The sequence below is a fragment of the Hylobates moloch genome, unplaced genomic scaffold, assembly GCF_009828535.3.
Source record: "Hylobates moloch isolate HMO894 unplaced genomic scaffold, HMol_V3 SCAFFOLD_14, whole genome shotgun sequence".
NCBI classification, from domain to species: domain Eukaryota; kingdom Metazoa; phylum Chordata; class Mammalia; order Primates; family Hylobatidae; genus Hylobates; species Hylobates moloch.
Window position 1 is genome coordinate 82,846,404 of NW_026652289.1, and position 27,209 is coordinate 82,873,612.

At 41.6% G+C, this 27,209-nt stretch overlaps 1 protein-coding gene across 5 annotated transcripts in view; it reads right to left on the bottom strand.

The window, feature by feature from the left end:
- Nucleotides 1–2,466, bottom strand: part of TJP1 (tight junction protein 1) — a 273,793-nt gene extending 271,327 nt beyond the window's left edge. For 2 of the 5 annotated variants that reach the window (XM_032175878.1, XM_032175875.1), the window contains exon 1: nucleotides 2,087–2,466. In XM_032175878.1, the coding sequence (XP_032031769.1) occupies nucleotides 2,087–2,259 (173 nt within the window). In that variant the 5' untranslated portion in view covers nucleotides 2,260–2,466. The remainder of the gene's footprint in view (nucleotides 1–2,086) is intronic. The other 3 variants (XM_032175877.2, XM_032175886.2, XM_032175883.2) reach the window with 3 other exon arrangements.
- Nucleotides 2,467–27,209: the final 24,743 nt, after the last annotated feature.

The window sequence follows — 27,209 nt, forward strand, 5'->3', positions numbered from 1 at the left end:
TATTATTTCCCAATCACAAATTATTAAGAATCCATTTATTCAACAAATATTTATTAAGAAGCTTTCTGGTACATTTGTACCAGACATCCGTTGCAGGGGTTTTACAGTAATGGATGAAACAAACAAAAGCCCTCCCTCATGCAACTTATATTTTAGTGAGGAGAAGGGGAATATATATATGAAAAATAAGTAAAATAAACAATGTGTTAGTTATTGATAAGGGCTCAGGAGAAAAGCAAAATGGGAGATATGACTGCTGGTGCTGATATTTCCCATACCCCCATATACCATCAATCTGAGAAGCGATCTTCAAATGTTACCCCTTCTTCCTTCACTGTAGTGACAGTCTTCATTTATTTGCTAACATCTCCCAAGGACATGTTTTAATTCAACTGCGGCTAACCTTGTCTTCTAAGTGTTGTCACTTGCTGTTCATCACATTAAAATATCTTTTTTTTTTTTTTTTTGAAATAGAGTCTCACTCTCGCCCAGGCTGGAGTGCAGTGGCATGACCTTGGCTCACTGCAACCTCTGCCCCCCGGGTTCAAGCGATTCTCCCACCTCAGCCTCCCAAGTAGCTGGGATTACAGCCACGCACCACCACCCCCAGGTAATTTTGTATTTTTTTGGTTTATTTGTTTGTTTATTTAGTAGGGACGGGGTTTCATCATGTTGCTCAAACTGGTCTTGAACTCCAGATCTCAGGCGATACGCCTGCCTCGACCTCCCATAGTGCTGGGATTACAGGTGTGAGCTACTATACTCGGCACATTAAAGTATCTTTTGCAGAATAAATTTATTAAAAAAAAACAAATTGGTGGGGGCAGAAAGACACTAACATTTACTAAGCACCTATTATTACGCCAGGCACAGTGGTAGACACCTTTGTATTCATTATCAGAGTTGATCTGTATATATCCCCATGAGGGAGATAACAAGATTCTCATTTTACAGAGGAAGAAACAGACACTCCAGGAACTTAAGGTCACACAGTAAGTGGCACAGCTGAATTCTGAACTTTGCTGTCCATATTTGTTTTACCTTCAAAATTCTCCACTTTTAGGATTCTTTTTCTTAACCCATCCTTTTCTTGGCTGATCACTCTATATACTTTGGTACGGATCGTTCTTTCACACTGTCTTATACAGCAGGAATTACTTTCCTTATTACCTAAAAGCAGTCTCATCTCCTTTCTCTACAACCTTAGGATTAAATTAGACTGTGTTCAATTGAATTGAATAAAACCTTTATGAACTACACTGACCACTAATTTTAAAATTAAAATGACCAGTGACATAACTGGCATATTTTTTCTGTAGTCATCTTCCCTTTACTAGATTATTTCTTTTGCAAAAGAACCTTAATCCTAAATCTCAAGCCAGTGGAATACCTAGGTGGCTCCTGGGATTCCATATGGATTATGGAATATTATTAATAAAATGCAATATACAATCCTGTAGATAATCAGCAACGTAAACCAGTAAGGTCCAGACATTTTTCTTTAAGAGTGTTTTTTCCTCATTACCTCAGTAACAGTTTCCAGGTCGGAGGAACTGGAACGCATGCAGGTAGAATACAGTCCCTGACAATGCAATAATAATTTCCCAACTTATTCCCCTTGCCTTGCTCCTCCTCTACTATGCACTCAGCAGCAGACGAATTTTTGAAAAATAACTGAAAACGCACACCGTGATACTAATGAATTCTCTGCTGTCTCCGCGAGAGCCTGGCTGGAAATTCTGAGCCAGAACCCGCCGTAATGGAGCAGAAAGGACAGACAGAGGCGGGAGGCCGACGCCCGGGTGCGGGTGCCAGGCGTCCCGGCCGCTCCCCGCCGCCCTACGCGCCGCGGGCACAGCGAGGGTCTCGGCGGAACCAGCCAGCGGGCACGCGGTACAAGGCGGCGCTCGGCCCTGGGTTCGGCCTTGGCTGCTGCGCGCCGCGCGCCCCGCGTCCCGTCGGGCCCGGCAGCCGCGGCCTCGCCCCCCGCCCGACCGCCCCGGCCCCCGCTCGCGCTCCCACTCCGGCCCCCGCCCCGCTCCACGCCTGGCCCGGCTGGGGCTCCGCGCCCGCGCGGCCGCCTTACCACAGCTTCCTCTTGAGCGGCAGGAGGCTGCCGCGGTTGGAGGGGGTGACGCCGATGGCCATCTGCAGCACCGTCAGGTATTTCTGGTACTTCATCTTGTCCCCGCTCCGCTCGCGGGCAGGGCCCCGCCGCCTCCGCCGCCGCCGCAGACACAGCCCCTCCAGGCGCCGCATAGATCAGCTCTGGGCCATCCGCCGCCGCCACAGCTCCCGCCGCTCCCGCGCCCGCCGCACCCGCCGCTGCGGCCGTGCGTGGCCCAGGCTCCCGCTCCCGCCGCCGCCGTCGCCGTGCGTGCCCGGCCGCTCCCGCCGCCGCCGTGCGTGGCCCGCAGCTCCCGCCGCCGCCGCCCCTTCCACCCCTGCAGGCCGTGGCCCCGCGGCGCGCTCCGGCGGGCGGGTGCGGGTCTCGCGGGAGGCCGGGCTGGCGTGGCCCCCGCTCCGGAGCCGCTGGGCGAGGCCGAGCCACCTGCGCGCCGGTCGCCCTGCCCAGGCCCTGCGCCCGCGTGCCGCGGTGTTTTCAGCGACTGGCAGGAATTCCTTCTCAACCGTTAGCACCCAAAGAGAATCCCAACAGCACACTTACAGCGCGGATTCAAACAAACAAACAACAACAAAAAACCAGACACTGCCTGTTGGTTTGTAACCATCAATTGATGTGTTCCATCCCAAAGTGATTGACTTCACATTGACATACAATGCATATGGCGAATACGTACTACACGCACATGCAGTCCTTGCTTGCACGGTAATTCTGGACGCTGGAAATGACTGAACCGTGGCAAAACTACCTTAATAATCACGGGGAAAACTTAAGATTGTTCCACGACTTTAAACAGTTTTTCTCAAAACATTCAAAGCAGTCCAGGCGCGGTGGCTCACGCCTGTAATCCCAGCACTTTGGGAGGCCCCGACGGGAAGATGGCATGAGCCCAGAAGTTCGAGACCAGCCCCGGGCAACACAGTGAGACCCTGTCTCTACAAAATAAAAAAAAATAGCCAGGCGTGGTGGTGTGCACCTGTAGTCCCAGCTTCTCAGGAGGATGAGGGGGGAGAATCGTTTGAGCCGGGAAGCCGAGGTTGCAGTGAGCCAAGGTCGCACCACGGCACTCCAGCCTGGGTGACAGAGCAAGTCCTTGTCTTGGAAAAAACAAACAACAACAACAACAACAACAAAAGAACCATTCAAAACTCGCTTAACTGATGGTTGCAAAAACACTGTATATGGAAACGAAAAAAAAAAACAGTTTAAAACATTCAAACATTGAAAATTAAAGTGTTTTATGTCTTTGTAAAAATAAAGCATATTAAGAATAACTTGAACAGTGCTTGTCTTCTTCTAGTGTAACTCTTATATACCACCTTTTCTGTACCTTGGCAAAACATAACATTTGGATTACACGCAAGTATTTTATCCTTTGCACTTCCAATGCCATGCAATGTCTCAGAGAGTTCCTTTAATGTAAAATTTTTTTGTGGACCTCATTTCCTCTGGTACATCCTCATCCTTTTTGTCACAGCCGTTTTCCTCATTCAGTGTGCTTTGAGTAAGTTTCACTGACTGCATATCTAGTCTCTGGAAAGTCAGCACTCCCACAGTTGTCTATTTCTTCTATAGTACTTCATTTGCATTCAATTTGAATTTCACTTCAATTCCATCTTTATCTTTTTTTATTTCTTTGCTGCACTTTCATCTTTGTTGACCAATTCCTTTTCAATTATTCATTTTTATACAATGCTGTGTGAGGTTAACACTTGGAGAAAAGGAAGCAACACAATTGCACACTTTGCTGCCAGTGCCTAAACTAACAGTGCAATGACCCGTCACTGACAGATTTTGAAAGAACTGCTGTGATTGGTCACTGGTTGTTATGGACGTCTATTGTTTACCTAGGGATTTGTGGACTAAACAGCTAGAAGCAAAGATTGTACTATATTCGTTTGTTCACAGCTAAAATGGCACGATAACTGAAATTTGTTTTTTTGCTTTTGTTTTGTTTTGTTTTGTTTTGTTTTTGAGACAGGATCTCATGCTGTTGCCCAGGCTGGAGTGCAGTGGCACAATCATGGCTCACTACAGCCTCTACCTCCCAGGCTCAAGCGATCTTCCCACCTGGGCCTCCCAAGTAGCTGGAACTACAGGCACACACCATTAAGCCTGGCTAATTTTTTTTTTTTAGACGGAGTCTCGCTCTGTCACCCTGGCTGGAGTGCAGTGGCAGGATCTTGGCTCACTGCAAGCTCCACCTCCCGGGTTCACGCCATTCTCCTGCCTCAGCCTCCCAAGTAGCTGGGACTACAGGCGCCCGCCACCACTCCCAGCTAATTTTTTAATTTTTTAGTAGAGACAGGGTTTCACCGTGTTAGCCATGATGGTCTTGATCTCCTGACCTTGTGATCCACCTGCCTCAGCCTCCCAAAGTGCTGGGATTATAGATGTGAGCCACCGCGCCCGGCCTTAAGCCTGGCTAATTTTTGTATTTTTATTTTTTGAAGAGACAGGATCTCACTATGTTGCCCAGGCTAGTCTCAAACTCCTGGGCTCAAGCGATCCTCTCACCTCAGCCTCTCAAAGTGCTGCAATTATAGGCATGAGCCACCATGCCCCATCTAGTAACTAAAATTTCAACCATATTGTTGAGATACTGGTGTTATTTAACTAAATAGCTGACATCAGTCGTATCTGAACCTGCAAAGCAAAGGATGCCTATTTGGATATATGCATACCATATATATGTGTGTATATATCATATATATGAAGAGTACCAATAATGAAGAGTACCAATAATAAGCACCTATGCGTCCACCAGGCAGAAGTGTTAACCCCCTCCCTCCACAGTTTATCCCTCCTACACCTCTACTTAAACACTTCATCTTCAAATTAATTAGCACATAAGATTAAAACAACACAATCTTCCTGGGGTTTGGGTTTCCAACATGATTTCACAGTCACTTAGGTAGGAAAGCAGGTCTAAATATTTCACTTTCATTTATCCAGAAATTTTAGCTCTCACATAAAATGAGGAATTGGCAGGTTTTTGACACTTCAGTTATATAGCCCCCTGGGGAGAGGACATCCTTGGAGCAGAACTTTTAAGAAACATCAAGGCCTGTTTTTATACACTCACCATGTCAAATGTATGTTTGGCCTTTTGCATTACTTTGTCATAATACTTGTAAGATATTTGATGAAAATACTACACTGTGCTCAAAGATTTAGGCGCCTGGAAGCTGAGGGACCTATTCAGGATAATAAGCAATAAAAATAAATCTGGGAGAAGCACTTCTAGAGTGGTAGAAAATCTGCTTCTCCATAAAAGGGAGCACACTGGCAAAAATGGTTAAAACCAACTCCAGAAATTAACCAAACACTTACAACAATCCAAGGAGTATTTATTCAGGAAAAATTACTGAATCTTGGTGAGTACAGTGAGCTTCAGGGCATTTTGATCTGCCCAATTCTCATCTCCTTCTCTCCAGCTTTACAGTAGCCTAGTAAGCCAACAGCCTCACAACTACAGTAGCTTTGAAAACCATCCAGCAGCCACTGGACGGGGCAGAATGGGTTTAGATCTTCTCAAAAGCCCCATACTAAGTAAACTGTCATTATTTGACCTGTCTGGAAGCACCATGAAAAGTTCCATTCTCAGGGTTTGTCTTTATTTGACCTGGTTCAGAACTCGATCTGTGCAAACAGCCCTATCCCTAGTGCATTTGTTGAAAACAATCAGTTGCAACTGTTTAACATCACAGATACCTCTGGTCATGAAACTTTGGTACTAACAAGAGGCTAACCAAAAAAGTTAAAAAAAAATGGGCAATAAGAGTCCATATAGTTCCTTGAAAAGCTCTGACATATACCTAGGAATCCAGAATTTCATGCAGGACATGCATGTACATGTAGGACTGTGAACACACCCAAAAAACACCTAAGAAGACTCTAATCTCTCACCTCTGTCTGACCTTGAGTTTCAGTACAAGCAGAAAATAAAGGCTAAGGAAGAGTCGTAAACTACCTACCACAATGTGCAAGGCATGCCCCAGCACACACAGCCTCTCAGCAAAAGCTAGGGGATTTATTGGTTCAAAGCATTTAAGAAAATATCCATTCAATCATGAGCTAAGCACTAAACTATCCAAGCAGAGACTCTAATGGCTGCACACAACAAAGAATACAGACTTTATAGATTAGTCCAGCAAAGTCACTAAACCAGCAGCAAACCTCAGTGGAGAGGAGGGGATATGATTTCTAGAGTTGCCACATTACATTGTTCAAAACGTCCAGATCTCAACAAAAAAATTCACAACATCCAAAGAAACAAAATTATGTTCTATATGCAGGAAAAAGCAGTTAATAGAAACCATTCCTGAGGAACCCCAGGCATTGGACTTACTGAGCAAAGACTTTAAATCAGCCATTATGAATATGTTCACAGAACTAAAGGAAACCATGTCTAAAGAACTAAAGGAAAATGTGAGAATGATGTCTTACTAAATAGATAATATCAATAAACAGAAGTTTTAAAAAATAGAAACTCTGGAGTTGAAAAGTACAAAAAGTGAGATGAAAAAATTCTCTAGAGGAGCTCAATAACAACCTATTTGAACTGGTAGAAACAAAAGGGAGTGAACTTGAGATAGCTCAATTGAAATTATCCAGGCTGATAAACAGAAAGATAAAAGAATGAAGAAAATGAACAAAGTTTGGGAAACCATGAGTTTATGTGTATATCAACATGCACATAAAGTCCAAGAAGGAAAGGATAGAGAGAAAGGAATACAAAGAATATTTGAAGAAATAAGGCTTCCCAAACATTATGAAAAACAGTAATCTGCCATTCAAGGAGCTCAAAAAACTTGAAGTAGTGACCTAGACACATAATAGTCAAACTGTTGAAAGCCAAAGATGATGAGAAAATTTTGAAAGCAGCAAAAGAAAAACAACTCATCACACACAAAGGATCCTCAGTAAGATTAATAGCTGACTTCTCATCATAAATCATGAAGGTCAGAAGGTAGTGGGAAGACATCATATTTAAAGGGTGGAAAGAAAAATATCCTTCAAAAATGAAAGAGAAATTATGGCATTCCAGGTAAACAGAAAGTGAATGAAATAATCATTTAGCAGATATGCACTATTACCAAAGGGAATCTTGCAGGCTGAAATGAAAGAATATAAGAAATTTAAATCCACATAAAGAAAATAAGAGCATTGATTCTTATAATGACATAATTGAGTATAAAAAATTATTTTAATTTTTAAAATTAAAAAATTTTAAATTAAAAAATGTGTTTGAACACTCTGATTTAAAACACAACTGCATAAAACAACGGTTATGAGCTGTGTTGATGGGCTTTTAATGTATAAACATACAATTTGGCAATCATATCACAAAGATAAGAGGGACAGAATGGATGTATATTGGAGCATAATTTTGGCATGCTATTGAAATTAAGGCAAGTTGGCTGGGTGCGGTGGCTCACACTTGTAATCCCAGCACTTTGGGAGGCCGAGGCAGGCGATCACAAGGTCAGGAGATCGAGACCATCCTGGCTAACACAGTGAAACCGCGTCTGTACTAAAAATACAAAAAATTAGCCAGGCGTGGTGGTGGGTGCCTGTAGTCCCAGCTACTTGGGAGGCTGAGGCAGGAGAATGGTGTGAACCCAGGAGGTGGAGCTTGCAGTGAGCCGAGATCGCACCACTGCACTCCAGCCTGGGTGACAGAGCGAGACTCCATTTCAAAAAAAAAAAAAAGAGAGATTAAGTCAAGGCACAGTAGCTCATGCCTATAATCCCAGCACTTTGGGAGGCCTAGGTGGGAGAACTGCTTGAGCCCAGGAATTCGAGACCAGCCTGGGCAACACAGTGGGAGTTCATCTCTACAAAAATAAATAAATAAATAAATAAAAATTAGCCAGGCATGGTAACACGTGCCTGCAGTCCCAGCTACTTGGGAGGCTGAGGTGGGAGGATCGCTTGAGCCTGGGAGATGGAGGCTGCAGTGAACCATGATTGTGCCATTGTACTCCAGGCTGGGCAACAGCAGGAGATCCTATCTTGAGAAAAGAAAAAAAAAAAGAAATTAAGTTAGTATTAATACTACTTAGGTTATTTTAAGTTAAGAAGCTAATTGTAATCCCCAGGATGACTATTAAGAAAATGATTTTTTCAAAATGTTATACAAGAAATAACAAGGAAATTAAAATGATACAGTAGAGAATATATAGCACAAAAGAGAACAGTAACAGAAGAATAGAACAAAACAAGATATAAGACATATAGAAAGCAAATAGCAAAATTGCAGACATAAATTCTACCTTACCACTAATTACATTAAAGGTAAATGTACTAAACATTCCAATCAAAAGACAGAGATTGGTAAAATGGATCTTAAATGTATAACCTAATCTTCCATTTGAGCAAGTAGAAAGAGGAGCAGAACAAACTCAAAGCAAGGAAAAGGAAGGAAATAATAAGGATTAAGAGTGGAAATAAATGAAATGATGAATAAAAAAACAGAGAAAATCAGCAAAACCAAAAGTTGGTTCTTAGGAAGTATTAAATATCAATAAAGACGACAAACCTTCAGCTAGACTGACCAAGTGAGAGAGAGAACTCAAATTACTTAATTTGGACTGAAAGAGGGGGCATTACTACCAACCTTGCAGAAACAAAAGTGATTATAAGGAGTATACTGTGAGTAATTATGTTGTCCCAGCTACTTGGCAGGCTGAGGTGGGAAGATCACCTGAGCCCAGGAGGTGGAATTTGCAGTGAGTTAAGATTGCACCACTATACTTTAGCTTGGGTGATAGAGCAAGACTCTGTCAAAAAAAAAAAAGAGAGAGAGACAGACAGACAGAAAGACAGAAGAAGAAAGAAAGAAGAGAAGAGAGAAAGGAAGGAAGAAAGAAGAGAAGAGAGAAAGGAAGGAAGGAAAGAAAGAAAGAAAGAAAGAAAGAAAGAAAGAAAGAAAGAAAGAAAGAAAGAAAGAAAGGAAGGAAGGAAGGAAGGAAGGAAGGGAGGGAGAGAGGAAGGGAGGGAAGGAGGGAAGGACCTACCTACGTGAATTGGAAAACTTCCTAGAAAGATCAAACTACTGAAATTGACTCAAGAAGAAACAGAAAATCAGAATAAAAGTATAACAAGCAAAGAGACTAAATTGGTAAGAAAAACTTCCTACCAAGAAAAAATGGCTTTATCAGTTTTGTTTACTCCTTTATCTCCTGCACCCAGAACAGTGCCTGGTGTATCATAAGCAACCAATAAATATTTGTTGAACTTGAGACAGGATGTTAATATAAAGTGAAAGACTTCATGACTTGTCATAAAGCATATCATTTTTCTAAAGAACACAGTTTTGCATGCAATGTAGATAAACATTACAGCTGGAAAATTGACATCATTTTATGTAGTCAAAAAAACAAAAATTTGCTATTAGTTCTCAGATGATAGTCAATGCTTCAAAGGAAAATGTGGGAGCTGCTACTATTGGCACTATGCGAGGTCCAAGGGAGTGTTTTTCCAACCTGCCTCCCAGTGAATACAACCTCAAGGGTTATAGCACCTGAGCCTGTTGCTCCACCTTCCTCAAAGACAAGGTCCTTCCACCTATTTTGACTACTATGTACAGTTAGAAGTATATTTTATTTTAGATGGAGTCTTGCTCTGTCATCCAGGCTTGAGTGCAGTGGCGCGATCTTGGCTCACTGCAACCTCCGTCTCCTGGACTCAAGTGATTCTCCTGCCTCAGCCTCCCAAGTAGCTGGGATTACAGGGGCCCACCACCATACCCGGCTAATTTTTGTATTATTAGTAGAAACAGGGTTTCATCATGTTGGCCAGGCTGGTCTCGAACTCCTGACCTCAAGTGATCCGTCTGCCTCAGCCTCCCAAAGTGCTGGGATTACAGGCGTGAGCCACCGTGTCTGGCCAGAAGTACATTTTAAATAGTGGCACAGTACACACAGACACATACAGGCACACACACACGCACATGCACACACACACACGCACACGCACGCACACACAACTGAAGCAAAAGCTTCTGAAAACAATGTTTTACCTTACTACCTGGGTTGAACTTTTCTGTTCTCTTTTACTTAATTTTTTAAAATGTTAATCACAATTGTTTTAAATGTTAATCATAACTCATCTCATATATATATATATATATATATATATACATATATATATAATTTTTTTTTTTTTTTTGGGACAGAGTCGCCCAGGCTGGAGTGCAGTGGCACGATCTCGGCTCACCGCAACTTCCACCTCCCAGGTTCAAGTGATTCTCATGCCTCAGCCTCCTGAGTAGCTGGGATTATAGGCGTGTGCCACCACGCCCAGCTAATTTTTGTATTTTTTTTTTTTGAGACGGAGTTTCACTCTTGTTGCCCAGGCTGGAGTGCAACAGTACGATCTTGGCTCACTGCAACCTCTGCCCCCTGGGTTCAAGCGATTCTCCTGCCTCAGCCTCTCAAGTAGCTGGGATTACAGTCATGCACCACCTCACCCGGCGTCTAATTTTGTATTTTTTTAGTAGAGACAGGGTTTCTCCATGTTGGTCAGGCTAGTCCCGAACTCTTGACCTCAGGTGATCCGCCTGCCTTGGCCTCCCAAGTGCTGGGATTACAGGCGTAAGCCACCGCGCCCGGCGTAATTTTTGTATTTTTAGTAGAGACGGGGTTTCACCATATTGGCCAGGCTGGTCTTGAACTCCTGATCTCGTGATCCGCCCGCCTCGGCCTCCCGAAGTGCTGGGATTACAGGCATGAGCCACCAAGCCCGGCCTATTTTTTGACTCTCTAATAGATCACAACAGTGTGTTATAAAGCACAGCTCTTAGAGGTGCTGTGGCTAATGCCATCACACCTCATATCCTTGTCTACCCCAGTGGCCACCAATAAGAGTCAAAGCCCCTCCAGTCAGCTAGTAACATCCACACTTACTACTCTGTTCATCTCTGGTTAAAGTGATCCAATTTCCATCTTTTCCAAACCTATCTTTGTGCCCTCTGGAATGCCATTTCTGCAAACACCAAGCCACTCTACATCCTTAGCATTTTGTTGGAACATTCTCATCAGCTCCTATCTTTGCTTGGAGCTGGACTATCCCCTGATTCAGTGATGTCCTCGGCAGCCCTCGACAGGAGGTGTTTTATCTCTTGCACTCCACATGTCTAAAGGAAGGCCAGAGGTTGGGGTAAGTTTCTTCCTTGCTGGTCCTGCCCCTTCTAAACCATTCCTTGCTCTTTCTCATGCCCAAACCAAACCAAACAACAAAAAAACTAAAAACTGTCTGCCCTGAAGTTTATGCTGTTAGAGATACTACCTACCCTTTTCCCCTCTTCTTCATTGTCGTTTACTCCCTTCCACTTTTATTCCTTGCATAATTTTTTTTTTTTCAGACGGAGTCTCGGTCTGTCGCCCAGCCTGGAGTGCAGTGGCCCGAGCTCAGCTCACTGCAAGCTCTGCGTCCCGGATTCACGCCATTCTCTTGCCTCAGCCTCCCGAGTAGCTGGGACTACAGGCGCCCACCACCACGCCTGGCTAATTTTTTGTATTTTTAGTAGAGACGGGGTTTCACCATGTTAGCCAGGATGGTCTGGATCTCCTGACCTCGTGATCCACCCGCCTCGGCCTCCCAAAGTGCTGGGTTTACAGGCGTGAGCCACCGCGCCCAGCCCCTGGCATAATTTTGAATGACGTCAACATCCATGTGGGTGGACCATCCAATGCTCTCGCCTCTCAGCTCCTTGGGTCCCATCTCTTCTAGAGATGTTTTCCCTATTCTACTTCAGCCTTGCACTCTTGTGGTCACACCTTAAGCCTGGGCTCACAAACTCAAATGCCAGTAGGGTAAGGCACTTACTACCAATGAGTGAAGAAGGCCAGATGTTAGTCAGCAGAAAATAGTGGAAGCTGTGACCTCCCTGCCTGGTGCCACAGTTCTCTTTTAGAAAGGAGTGACCATTACTCAGCTGCAGCCAACTGTCATGTGGAAATGCTAGACCAGGATTTCCACATCTTCCAAGTCATGGAAACACAGGTAGTCATGTGCTGTCTCCCAAATTTTACATATTAGCAACAATATGGACTTTCAGTCTAAATATTGTGACGTTAAAAACGTTTCCCCTCTTAAAAATCAGCTCAAAAGAAGAAAAAAAGGGAAAATTAAATTATATCTTCCTTGAAACGTGGAGATATTCCAGAAGTTAGAAAACAGTGAAGATTTGGCCGGACCCAGTGGCTTACGCCTGTAATCCCAACACTTTGGGAGGCCAAGACGGGCGGATCACGAGATCAGGAGATCGAGACCATCCTGGCTAACACGGTGAAACCCCGTCTCTACTAAAAATACAAAAACAAAATTAGCCAGGCGTGGTGGCGGGCGCCTGTAGTCCCAGCTACTTGGGAGGCTAAGGAGAGAGAATGGTGTGAACTCGGGAGGTGGAGCTTGCAGTGAGCCGAGATCGCGCCACTGCGCTCCAGTCTGGGTGACAGACGGAGACTCTGTCTCAAATAAAAAAAAAGAAAAGAAAAAAGAAAACAGTGAAGATATAGTAAGTGACTTAGCAGAAGGGAGGGGACCAACCTAAGTGGCTATCCAGGGCAATGCCATGAAGAAACAAGCTCATTGCATTGCAGAAGCACGGAAATGTTCAGGAATGAATTGGAGGCTCCAGGTACCACAAAAGATAGATGGAAATGAAAGGAGGTGGCAGGCACTGAAAATAGGAGATTGATTTAAAATGTGGAATAGGAAACTCTTATTCCCCTGGTATCCTCTCTCACTTCAGCGGAAATGGAAGTATATTCTCAGGAGAAGAACCAGAGGTTGCATTAGGTACAATAGACTGAAAAGAAAAGGTTACAGTAAAGTTGTATATGGAGTGATGAGATGTTAAGCTCCTTTCTGCCACCCAGATGCAGAATGCTAGCAACCTCAGGCAAGCGATTTACCTATCTTCCCATGTAGACCATCACAATTTTTTGTTAAGTCCATAGATTTCATTGTTGTGACTATTTAAACATTGTTTAGTACCGAACCTAGTATTGTGCCACGATTATATTTTCCTGCCTTATACAATTTCTTATTTTACTTGGAGTTAATAATTGCCTTGTTTTCAACTTGTTGTTTTCCTAAAACCCATGACTAAGATGACTAAGTGTTCCCACATCCACAAGAGTAATGTCAAATGCCTGCAATACAGTTTTCCACACACTCAAACCAGACAGAGAGTCTATCCATTTCATCTTTTCTTGGACTCAGCCCTCTGAAGCCCTCCATCCTGCTGCTCCTATCTGTACAGATGTGCTCTCCGGGTTTGTGCCAAGTTCAGAGAGGGGGGGGGGGAAGAGAGAGAGAGAGTGTGTGTGTAAGAAAGAGCTGTTTATTTTAAGGAATTGGTGCATGTGATTATCCTGTCTGTACAGATGTGCTCTCTAGGGCTTGTGCCCATTTCAGAGAGAGAGAGAGCTGTTTATTTTAAGGAATTGGCACATGTGATTATCCTCTCTATACAGATGTGCTTTCCGGGGCTTGTGCCCAGTTCAGAGACAGAGAGAGAGGAAAGTGGGGGGGGGGGGGGGAGAGAGAGAAGAAAGAGAGAGAGGAAAGAGAGAGAGAGAGAGAGAATAAGAAAGAGCTGTTTATTTTAAGGAATTGGCGCATGTGATCATGGAGGCTTGTGAAATACAAAACATGCAGGGTAGCTGGCAGGCTGGACACCCAGAGAAAAGTTGTAGTTTGAGTCCAAAGGCAGTCAGTCGGTGTCAGAAATTTTCTTGCTCAGAAGACGTTAGTAGTTTTATTCTATCAAGGTCTTCCACTGATTGGATAAGGCCCATGCACATTATGGACGGTAATCTGCTTTACTCAAAATCCACCAATTAAATGTTAACATATCTAAAAATTGTCTTCACAGAAACATCCAGAATAATGTTTGACCCACCAGGTAGGTTTGAGAAACAAGGAATGAAGAGTAAAGAAAGTGGTAAATATGTGGATGAATCTAAGCAAATACTGATTAATAAAATAATAATAACAATGTCTTAATGGGTTAAAAAGAATAATTAAAATACATAGAATAATAATTCATAAGTTGAGAATTAAGTAAAAAGAATTAAAGTTTTTTTTTGTTTTTGGGACAGGTTGCACTCTTGTTGCCCAGGCTGGAGTGCAATGGCGTGATCTCGGCTCACTGCAAACTCAGCCTCCTGGGTCAAGTGATTCTCCTGCCTCAGCCTCCCAAGTAGCTGGGATTACAGGTACCCGCCACCATGCCCAGCTAATTTTTTTGTATTTTTAGTAGAGATGGGGTTTCACCATGTTGAGCAGGCTGGTCTTGAACTTCTGACCTCAGTTGATCCACCTGCCTCGGCATCCCAAAGTGCTGGGATTACAGGCGTGAGCCCCCGCACCCCGCCTAATGTTCTTTCCTTTATTATGAGGAGAAAGTTAAAGGATCTGTTAACTTTAGACTTGATTATATTAAGTGAGCATATTATAATTTCTAAGGCAACTACTACAAGAAATGAACAATGCATAGCTTTTAAACTATTTAAAGGGGAAAACATTAGAATGATTAAAATACTCAGTATATCCAAAATAAGGTAAAAAAAGGAGAAAAAAAAAACATGGAATGGGTGTGTCGAATAGAAAGCGGTGGCTCATGCCTGTAATCCCAGCACTTTGGGAGGCCGAGGTAGGTGGATCATGAGGTCAGGAGATCAAGACCATCCTGGCTAACATGGTGAAACCCCATCTCTACTAAAAATACAAAAAATTAGCCGGGCGCAGTGGTGGGCACCTGTAATCCCAGCTACTCGGGAGGCTGAGGCAGGAGAATTGCTTGATCCCAGGAGGCGGAGGTGGAGGCTGCAGTGAACAGCCACTGCACTCCAGCCTGGGCGACAGAGTTAGACTCCATCTCAAAAAAAAAAAAAAAAGCACAAAATATGTTTGCAGATTTAAACTCAAATATATATAAAATGTGAGTTGTGCCTTTAGGAATGGTGTAATGTCATGGCCTTAACAATATAGTGTTAATTACATTTCATGTAAATAAACTAAATGCTCCAGTTAAAAGATATTCAGACTTGATAAAGACAAATTCTATCTCCATGTTATGTACAAGAAACATGTTTAAGAATTATAAGGATACAGAAAAGTTAAAAGGTAAAAGGTTATATAAGATATACCAAAAAAGTCTAAGCCAAAGAAAACTAGTGTAGCTATATTAAGAAAAATATAGTTTTAAAGAAAATAAAATTACAATAAAAAAATCAGTGAAGACATAAAAGGTTTGAATAAGATAATATGATTGACATAGTGAGATCTCCACCTAACTACTGCAGAATATATATATATCTCAAACATACAGAACAATTATTAAATACAAATGAACAAATAAAAGCAAGTCTCAATACATTTCAAAGGTTTAAAATCATATAATGTGTGTTCTTAGATTATAAGACAAGCCAGAAACCAGCAAAAATTCGAATGAGAAAAATTAATATGTTAGGGATTAAAAGACAATCATGCTTCAGAACAAAATTGTAAAAATGTTAGAACATTTTTTGAACAGAATTATAGCAAAATATTGCATATAAAAGTTATGACATAATTTCAAAATAAGTATATTCAAATTAATTAAGTAAACATTCGTCTCAAGAAGTTAGATATGCATGAGCAAGAAGGAAATAAGATAAAAGGAGAAGTCTTTGAAATAGAAAGCAAATATATAATAGATTTGACAAAGCCAAAAGCTGCTTCACTGATTTTAACAAAATTAAAATATCTGTCAAGAAGTAGTAAAAAAATTAGAAGGCACAAATAATCAATATCTAGAAACAGAAAAGAGACACACTTAGGTATATTTCAGATATTTAAAAGATAGTACAAGGTTAATATCAACTGGAAAAATTTAGAAAAAATGGATAATCTTCTAATAAATATATAACCCACCAAAGTTTATTCAGGAAGAAATAGGAAATCTATAATAAGAGATAGGAAATTTTACAATTATGGTGCCCATACACCCCATTTTGCCCAGGACAGTCCCAGTTTATATCTATTATAGATTAATGTCCATTAATTATTTTCATAACCCCTTAATTCTCAAAAGTGCTCCAGTTTGGAGGATAAGCCATATGTTCATCCTGCCTATTTATAATAATTAGAGTAACTAAATCCTTAGTTCGAAATGTTCCTCAAATGTTCCTCCTAAAAGCATTCCAGGCCTCAATTCACCAACCAGTTCTACCAAACATTCATGGAAGAAATAATTTCAATCTTAGCCAAACTCTTTCACAAAATAGAAAAAGAGGAAATATTCCCTGACTCTTAAGACTAGTATAACCTTATTACTAAAATGTGGCAAAGACAGTACATGAAAAGAAGATTACAGGCAATCTCACACACAAATACAGACACAAAACTCGTAATCCAAATATTTGCAAACTGAATTTAGCAGTATCTAAAGGGATAATAAATTATGACCAAGTTGGCAATATCCCAGGAATTCAAAATTGGTTTTACATTAGGAAATAAACTAAAATAGGCCAGGCCTGGTGGCTTACACCTGTAATTCCAATGCTTTGGGAGGCCGAGATGGGAGGACCACTTGAAGAGTTTGAGACCAACTTGGGCAACATAACAAGACTCCCTCTTTACAATAATAATAATAATAATAAAAGCTGGATGCAGTGTATGTGCCTACACTCCTAGCTACTCAGGAGACTGAGGTGAGCGGATTACTAGAGCCCAGGAGTTCGAGGCTGCAGTGAGCTATGGTTGTGCCACTGCACTCCAGCTTGGGCAACAGAGTGAGAAACTGTCTCTAAAAAATAGTCAACTAAAATAATCCACCATGTTACCACATTACCACATTAGAGAAGAAAAATCATAACATCTTCTCAAAAGATATGGAAAAAAGCATTTGATAAAATTCAGCATACATTCATGATTTAAAACCTCTTATCAGAGTGAGAATAAAAAGGAACTTCTTGATAGTTATCTTCAAAAATCATACAGCACATTTCACTCTTAATGGTGATATTAGGTGGAGATCAGGGCAACACAAACTTCCTACTACCATTGCCTCTATTTGATATTGTGATGGTGGTCCCAGCCAATCAAGTAAGAAGAAGATTGTGTAAGAACTAGAAAGGAAGGAACAAAACTGCCATTATTAGTGACTAATATGCTTATATAATAGAAAATTTGAATTAAAACTACATATATTATTATTTGAATTAGCGAGAGATGAACACTTTTTCTGGATATGAAAAAATCAAAATTGCATTTCTTTATATCAGCATCAAAGCATTGGAAGATGGAAAAAAATATACATTTACAATAGTGTCAAAACATATAATGTGCCTACGAAGAAAATCTAACAAAAATGTTATGGAGAAAACAATAAACCTTTATTGAGAGATATCAAAGAAAACATAATGGACAAATATATAGTAGTCCCCCCTCGCCCATAGTGGATACGTTCCAAGACCCTCAATGGATGCCTGAAACTGCAGATAGTACTGAACCCTATATATACTGTTTTCTCCTATACACACAAACCTATGATTAATTTGTAATTTAGGCACAGCAGAGATTAAAACAACTCATAATAGAAGAAAACAATTATGACAATGTGCCAGCATTATTACTCTTTCACTTTAGGGCCATTATTAAATAAGATAAGGATTCCTTGAACACAAGCACTGCAATACTGCGACAGTTGGTATTGAAAACTGAGATGGCCGCTAAGTGACTGATGGGTGGGGGCCTTGTAGAGCCGTGGATGCTCTGGACAAAGGGATGGCTCATATTCTGGGCTATGCAGAGCAGGACAGTATGAGATTTCATCCCCCCCACTCAGAACAGTGCACGATTTAAAACTTATGAATTGTTTATCTCTGGTGAATTTTCAATTTAATATGTTGGGACTAGGGCTGACCAAAAGTAACAGAAACTTTGGAAGCAAAATAGCGGATAAGGGGAGACTACTGTAACAAGTTTCTGTATTAGAAGATTCAATATTATAAGCATATCAAAATTTTCCAAATCAACCCATAGATTCAGTGCAAACACAACAAACACATAATCATTTAAGTTATTGAGCTTGGCAAACTGATTCTGACGTTAAAAGGGACTGATAGCTGAGACTTTTTTTTTTTTTTTTTTTTTGAGACAGAGTCTCACTGTGTCGCCCAGGTTGGAGTGCAGTGGTGTGCAGTGATGTGGCTTATTGCAACCTCCGCCTCCCGGGTTCAAGCAATTCTCCTACCTCAGCCTCCCGAGTAGCTGGGACTACAGGCGCGCGCCAACATGCCTGCTAATTTTTGTATTTTTAGTAGAGGCGGGGTTTCACCATGTTGGCCAGGCTGGTCTCAAATTCCTGACCTCAAATGATCCGCCCGCCTCGGCCTCCCGAAGTGCTCAGTCGTGAGCCACCATGCCTGGCCACCTGAGACTTTTTTTTTTTTAAGACAGAGTCTTGCTCTGTCGTCCAGGCTGGAGTGCAGTGGAGCGATCTCGGCTCACTGCATGCTCTGCCTCCCGGGTTCACGCCATTCTCCTGCCTCAGCCTCCCGAGTAGCTGGGACTACAGGCGCCCGCCATCACGCCCGGCTAATTTTTTGTGTGTTTAGTAGGGACGGGGTTTCACCGTGTTAGCCAGGATGGCCTCAATCTCCTGACCTCGGGATCCGCCCGCCTTGGCCTCCCAAAGTGTTGGGATTACAGGCGTGAGCCCCTGCGCCCGGCCCAGCTGAGACATTCTTAAGGAAGAAAAGCAAGGTGGAAATAAATATTTGTCCTATACGATGTTGAGACTTAATACATCACTAGAATGATTAAGAAGGTATAAGATTGGCTCAGGGATAGACAAATAGAGCAGTAGTACAGAGAGGGAGCCCCAAAATACACCTAGACACATATGGACACTTGATACACAGCAGAGTTGGCATTGCTAATAAGTCATGAAAGGATGGCCTTTTCATGAAAGGTGCTGAGACAATTGGGATTTCTTACAAAAGAATAAAACCCAAAATGGTCCTATACCTTACATTACACTAAAAAATCATTTATAGGTAAATTATATGTGAAAAGCAAACCTATAATGCTTTTAGAGGATAATATAGCAGATATCTTTAACACTTGGGAATACGGAACTATTTCTTAAATATTACATTAAAGCACTAGCCATAAAGTAAAAGATTAATAAATAAGGCAACATTAAAGCTAAAAGCTTCTCATCATCAAAAGACACAAGACTGGGAGAATATATTCACAATAAATATAACTGATGAAAGATTAATCTCTGAATATATATATATTTATATAGTTTTTAAAATGCCTACTAATCATTGAGAATAAGGCAGACAACTCACTAGAAACACGCACATAGGGGCCGGGTGCGGTCGTTCACGCCCCCAGCACTTTGGGAAGCTGAGGCGGGCGGATCACGAGTTCAGGAGTTCAAGACCAGCCTGGCTAACACGGTGAAACCCCGTCTCTACTAAAAATACAAAAAATTAGCCGGGCGTGGTGTCACCCCCCTGTAGTCCCAGCTACTCCGGAGGCTGAGGCAGAAGAATCGCTTGAACCGGGAGGCGGAGGTTGCAGTAAGCCGAGATGCGCCACTGCATTTCAGCCTGGCGACAGAGCGAGACTGTCTCAAAAAAAAAAAAAGAAAGAAAGAAAGAAAAAAAGAAACATGCACATAGGATTTGAATGGACAACTCAATAAAGAGACATTCTAGATGTCTGATAAACATATGAAAGGTGTTATCTTCATTTGCATTCACCGAAATGCACCTTGAAACAACAGCGAGATACCCTACAACCCCAACAGGCTGGCTAAAATTATAAAATCTAAAATAAGTTTGGGAGCTCAAAAGCATTGCTAGTGTGAGCATAAATTGGCAAAACAACTTTGGAAAACAGCATGACATTATGGCATAGTTGTCACTGTATTGCTTCTCAGCTCAGATTGACTTTTCAATACAAGCTTGGAGATGAGGGAATTTCTTTAAGCATTTCTCCTCTAAAGTGAGCACGATGTTGAGCTTTCTCAGTAGAAGGCGCTAGGCAGGTGTTGCAGGAGGGAGGGGCGCTTCTGCAGTTTCTGGAGGAGACTCAGTGGGTCAGCCGTGCGGGTGGGAAGGGGTCAGGCGGATTCTGCCCTTCCACATTCCCAGAGTTTGAAGTCCCTCAGCGACCTCACAGCCCCCTTGTCTGCTCAGCATGGTCACTATGTGTTTCAGGCGCCCTCAGGCCTATTGCACAGTCACACACAGGCCACCAGCTGCAGCTCCCCTGCCCAGCCTGCATTTTGGAGGGTTGTTTCCTGTTTTTTTTTTTTTTTTTTTTCCACCACTGCAAACCAGCAAATTTCTCTGCCATCCAGTGGGTTCAACTACACCTTCTCCAACGAAGTCAGAACCACGGTTTTGGAGAGGGAGCCCCTTGCAAGTTTATTCTTCCTTGGGTAACTCTCTCTTGGCCCTAGGGCACCATGCAAGTTTTCTTATTTTCTATAGTTACTCCTTTATCCCAACTTAATAATTCTTTATATTAAACTCTCCCTTTGCAGTAGGAATTTATATTAAACTAAACCCTTTGTGTTTAAAATAATTGCGTGGTTTCTATCTTCTGATTGGATCCATCCTGCTAAGTATTGAGGATGTGCCATACAATTTCACAGCAATTCCACTTCTAATTATCTTTTCTAGAGGAGCTTTTTGCACACGTGCATTAATTCACAGGAACCAAAACGTTTATAGCAGCAATTTGCATAAAAGCCAAATTCTGAAAATAACTCAAATGTTCATCAAGAGAGAACAGATAATTAAATTGTTACACTACTACAAGGAAATGAAAATCAGTGAACTACAGCTAGACAGAACAAAATGGATGAATGTCACAGACTTAATGTTCAGTGAAAGAAGCAAGTTACAAGTTGGTGTTTACTATATAATCCCATTGATCCCATTTAAAGTTCAACTTTATGTAAAACTAAACTACATTGTTTGGCGATATATATATATTAAAACTATAAAGAAAAGCAAGGAAATGAATATTTTAAAAGTTAGAATAGTGGCTACCTTTATAAGGTTGCTTTTGGGGTGCACTCTTTGTCATGCGGATGTGGTTACATAGGTATTTGAATTACAATTCCTCTTCGACTTATGCATATATGTTCTGTGTGTTCTATTAAAGTCTTTGCAATTATGTAAATTAATAACCACAACACAAAGAAACACACAGTTCCTGCCTTTATGAAACTTCCGGGGAGAAAGAACAAAACAGAAAACGTGGAATCACTTAAGATGGAGATAGCATGATTACATTTTCTTTCTTTCTCTCTCTCTCCTTCCTTCCTTCCTTCTTTTCTTTTTTGAGACAAAGTCTTGCTCTGTCACCCAGGGTGGAGTACAGTGGCACGATCATGGTTCACTGCATCTTTGACCTCCTGGGCTCAAGTGATGCTCCCACCTCAGCCTCCCAAGTAGCTGGGACAACAGAGGTGTACCACCACACCTGGCTAATTTTTGTATTTTTTGTAGAGATGGGGTTTTGTCACGTTGCCCAGGCTGGTCTCAAACTCCTGGGCTCAAGGGATCCACCTGCCTCAGCCTCCTAAAGTGCTGAGATTACAGGCATGAGTCACTGTGCCTGGCCTGCGATTCATTTTTTAAACAAGTGTCTTTGGACTGCAATCCTGCTAGAATAGACCTTGGAACAATGAAATATGAAAAACATTTAAAAAATGCATTGTTCAGCTGGCCAGAAAGTATGGTGAATTCCCAGGGTGGACAACAAAGAGATAATCAACAAGCAGAGATATGGGGAGCTGATGCTGTAGTTGCCTTAGGCGCAGTAGCGATGTACTGGTCTCAGTAGCCAGGCAGCTTGGCTTTTAATGGTCACCTGCTGTCCAGGAGAGGCTTTGGGCCTAAGAGAGATGGAAAGGTTGAACTGAGACCCTGGATAAAGCTATACCACAGGGACATGATAGAGTAGAAAAAAAATTACAGACACAGGGAGACAAAATAAAGCTTTTGTGTTTTGGTTTGCACTCCTGTTAGAATAAAATCAGGGGTGTAATCCCAGCACTTTGGGAGGCTGAGGTGGGCGGATCACCTGAGGTCAGAAGTTCGAGACCAGCCTGGCAAACACGACAAAAACTCATCTCTAATAAAAGTACAAAAAAATTAGCCAGGCATGGTGGTGTGTGCCTGTAATCCCAGCTACCCAGGAGGCTGAAGCAGGAGAATTGCTTGAACCCTTGGAGGTGGAGGTTGCAGTGAGCCGACATTGCACCGCTGCACTCCAGCCCAGGTGACAGAGTGGGACTCCATCTCAAAAAAAAAAAAAAAAAAAAAGAAAAGAAAGAAAAGAATAAAATGAGGGGAAAAGTGTGCCCAGAGAAGATTGATAATCTTGATAATCCAGGGTTGGACCTCATGTTGATCTGATATTCTAAATTACATTACCCATGTGAGCCAGTAACCCCTAGGTAGAAACATTAGCATAAGAATTAGTCACTCTAGGATGATACTACTGCTGGGCACCTGGCAGAAGCAACACAAAACCTCTTTAGAGAAATACACCTGTACCCAGACCACATGGAACGTCCACCAAGTGGGAGTTCATGGACCTAAATTACAATAACATGAGGAAATAATTCATCCTGACCAAGAGTCAACAGACACAATAGTCAGCAAGATTAGACTCTCAGAACTTTAGAAAATATAATAAATAAATATTAGTAAAATATCAAGATTATAAAACAAGGAGTCACATAACACAAGAACATCTTAGTATCAAGAAAAAATTAATTTGAAAAAACTAGACTGAACTTCCAGAAATAAAATATGTGGTCACTGAAATTAAATATATCTTCTTGTATAATAGTTCCTAAGGCATTGGCCTCAAAGGAGCCTTTACAGGAAATTGGAGCTGCCTAGAGTCATAATGTCAGGTGAGTGATAATTTACAAGCAATTATAGTGACATATTTAGAGATGAGAGCGGCCTTAAAGATATACTAGTGACACTCCCTTTGGTGAAAGATATGAAAATCATCGCCCCAGGGTGTAAACCAAGTCACAGATAACAGTAAAGTCCCATCTAGAGCGCACATGTTCTGACACCTGTTAAGTGCCTTTTCAGATATGTCACATTCCCCTATCCATAGACACAGGCACCTGCCGAGAGAAAGATCAGGGAAGTTTGATGACACTTGTTGCAGTGAAAAGCAGATAAAAGGAGAAAGGAAAGAGGCTATCTCAGACCTGAAAAGGCTGGGAGACTATTTTTGTATATAACAACAGGAAATAGTCTTCATATTATATAAACTGGAATTTAATGGAGGAGAGCCACCCAGGGATTCTGGGGAATGCTGGAATACATACTTGCTTATGTCCTGCGAGGGTGGATTTGAGTGAGGAGCAGGGCAGTTAATTCTGGCACTTGTCAGTGCCAGGGCTAAATTGTTCTGCTCCCACTTAGTGGAGGTAACAGCTCTTACATCACTTTAATTGTTTCCTTCCATTGATGTGAAATGAGGAATTTCTTCCATGGAGTGCTCGGTTCAAGCACTGCCAAGAGTTGGCAAAGCTCCTAGTGGCGTCTTTCACTTTTGGTCTCTGGTGGCTCTTAAATACAGGTGAATTGTGTAGGAAACAAACAGGAGGAATTATCAATCATATGTGTCTCCTCTCAAGAAAATGTGCCATTTTCCTCTTACATACACTGCGATGGCATTTTTTTTTCAAGTTTGCTCGGTTCACAATCTGCACACTTCACCTTCTTCAGGAAGTCTCCTAGGCTGAAAGCCTGTTGTCAGCTGTTCTGTGATTCTATCTTGTGTTACTATTGCAGGTGTACATGTCTTACCTCCTTCAGTAGACAGTGACTTCGGAAGACAGATCCTTGTCTGATCCATTTTCGAGTTCTCCATAATGCCTTTCCCAGTTCCTCACACACATTTGGTGCTTAATAAATGTTTGTCTTATGAGTGAACCGATCTTTGATTTGTTGTGTAGTAAACATACAAAATTCTAGGCTGTATCAGCTAGAAATTATGTTGGTACTAGTGACTGAGAACCTAACATAGTGGCTTAAATAAGTTAAAGCCTTTTTTTTCTGTGATGTAAAAAAAAAAAAAAATTATTAGTCTTGCCAGTCCAGGATGGGTAAGGCAGCTTCACCACGTCGTGAGGGACCCAAGCACTTCCTTCCACTCTGCGTTCTTCAGCATGTTGCTTGCATCTTCGAGGTCACAAAATGTCTGCCAGAGCTCCAGCCAGTAGGTCTGCATTTTAGGAAAATAGAAAGGGAAAGACAAGGGGCAAGCAGGCTCCTCTCTCATTGACATGAAAAACCCCCTGTAAAGAGAGTTGCAGGAAACACCAATCAAAGACTTATATTTAAATTTCATTGACCAGCCCCTTAACTGCAAGGGAGGATGGAGAGTAAAGCTTTTTAGCTTGGCACACTTTCCCCCTAAGCAAAACCTGAGTTATGTTTCTAAGGCAGAAAGAGAGAGAGGATATTGGGTAAGCAGCCTGCCATCTTTGCCATGAAAGATCTTAACCATTCATCAGTAAGTATGATCTTTTTTTTTAAAATGTCAATTGTTTCTTTAAGATTTTTAGTTTCTCTTCAAAGTCTATAGGTAAATCACTGAAATTTATCCAGAGCCCAGCCTTCACATCCGGGGATTTTGGTGTACCACCATCTACTCAATGCTCCCCCTCCTCCTACCCCATCAAATGAGCTTCGTTTGTTTTTCCTTTATCTCTAAGTGGTGTGACACCATCTGCTGTTTCCTGCTTTTGACCCAGAGCCATGTCTGGCATCATCAGACTAATCAAGAGGTGGGAAGGGACAGGGTCAGGCATGGGTTAGTGACACAAATCACTTGGTAATTAAAAACCCCTTGGTTATAACATTTTCTCCTTGCACAACAAAATATCCATTGCAGGATTTTGATAAAATTCTGCTCTATTAATCATCAGCAATTGGAAGCTCAGAATGTGAGGCTAATTGTCAGATTGATGTTGCGGCTGAGAAGAAGTATTAAAATTTCACAAAGACCATAAGAGAGGCAGTTATAGTGCGCTAATTCTTAGCTTACCTTTCCATATATGTTAAATTTCTCTTAGAAATTATTTGGATTACTGATGTACAAGTGATTACTAAAGATAATAATTAATCAATTTAGTCATCCATTCCATTAATCAATAATTGTTGAGTATATACTATTTGCCAGGCATTGTGCTAGCTGCTAGAGCTATAAATGAGAGTTTTTTAAATGTAGACATTTCTGAATTAAAGATACATTGAAAGGCTAAAATGAGCAGCAGCAGGAAAATGAGATGATAATCTGAAATCAGCTTCCATAGACCAATAATCCCAGAAAGCCTGCTAGAAAATTAATAGCAGAAACTAAGCTTGGGTATTTTGCAATTCTCTTTTAGCTACACAAAATTAAATTACAAATTCTGAGAAGACTCAAGCAGGGACTGTTAATATGGGATTTTGACATGTATTAACTAGACAATCTTTATGAATAAAGAAAAGAGATGGAACAAGTCGCTTCCATGGCATAATGTTAAAATAAGGCCTCCTGGATAGCCACTATTCTGAATAAGATAAGAAAGATGATATCATTACAGCTAAGCAGCTCAAAATTCTATTAGAATATTTTAAGCGTTAGTACAGGAATTTACACAAGAGTTAGAGAAAACGAAATTTAAAACCAAGACCTGAAAGGCACTCATGAATTTAAGGGCAGGTCATTTTTCAGGGGTTGGGTGGGGCAGGAGAATCACTGGATTGTGAAATTGAAATTGAAATTGAAATTGGTTAATTTCAACGGACTACTTGACACAATTGATAGCCATGGATTTGGCAACTGTGGATGCCATGGCAGACAGAGTTTGCTCCTAAGAAGACGCCCAACTCGGAGATGCTGGGTCCTGTGCCCAGGGTCTCCAGTGCCTTTCATTTGGAGATCATATCACTGTCCTGTGCTTTTGACCTTGTTAGTTGGTCTGACATACTTGTTTTCTTCCCTTTAGCTGGATGAATAATATATAATCTCTGGAAAGTATAAAAACCCAATGTACTGTTATGTAATTTGTGTTTAAATATAACCATTATGATGTCCTGTGCATGCTATGTTAATGTTTTAAATGATTTTTGAAAGGCTTAAAAAGATTTCTCTCTACAAAATTTATAAGTCTGATTTAGTAGATTGATAAGAGGAAGATTTCTTACATTTGTAACTCTCCCTTTGTGTATTTCAAATGTTTGAGAGGGGGAGTTACATTAAGATAAAACTTTGAAATAGCCAAGGGAATTTGATTGGTTAAATATGCAAATGATGTTTAACGTGAAACATTACTCCTGGCCAGGAGTGGTGGCCCGCACCTGTAATCCCAGCACTTTGGGAGGCCGAGGCGGGTGGATCACGAGGTCAGGAGATCGAGACCATCCTGGCTAACACGGTGAAACCCCATCTCTACTAAAAATGCAAAAAATTAGCTGGGCGTGGAGGCTGAGGCAGGAGAATGACGTGAACCCAGGAGGTGGAGGTTGCAGTGAGCTGAGATCGCGCCACTGCACTCCAGCCTGGGCAACAGAATGAGACTCCGTCTCAGAAAAAAAAAAAAAAATCACTCCTGTAATCCCAGCACTTTGGGAGGCCGAGGTGGGTGGATCACCTGAGGTCAAGAGTTCAAGACCAGCCTGGCCAACATGGTGAAACCCCATCTCTACTAAAAATACAAAAATTAGCTGGGCTTGGTGGCACAGGCCTGTAATCCCAGGCACTTGGGAGGCTGTGGCAGGAGAATCGCTTGAACCTGGGAGGCAGAGGTTGCAGTGAGCCAAGATAGTGCCATTGCACTCCAACCTGGGCAACAAGAATGAAACTCCATCTCAAAAAAAAAAAAAAAAAAGCTAATGATTATACTTTAAAAAAAAATTTTACTAAAGTATGAATTTTATCAGGTTAAAAAGACCCTTAGCTCTAGATTTAAGAGCATAATTGCTGGGTCATATGTGTATGGCTCCAGCTTGGATGGAAAGTTCTGAATTGT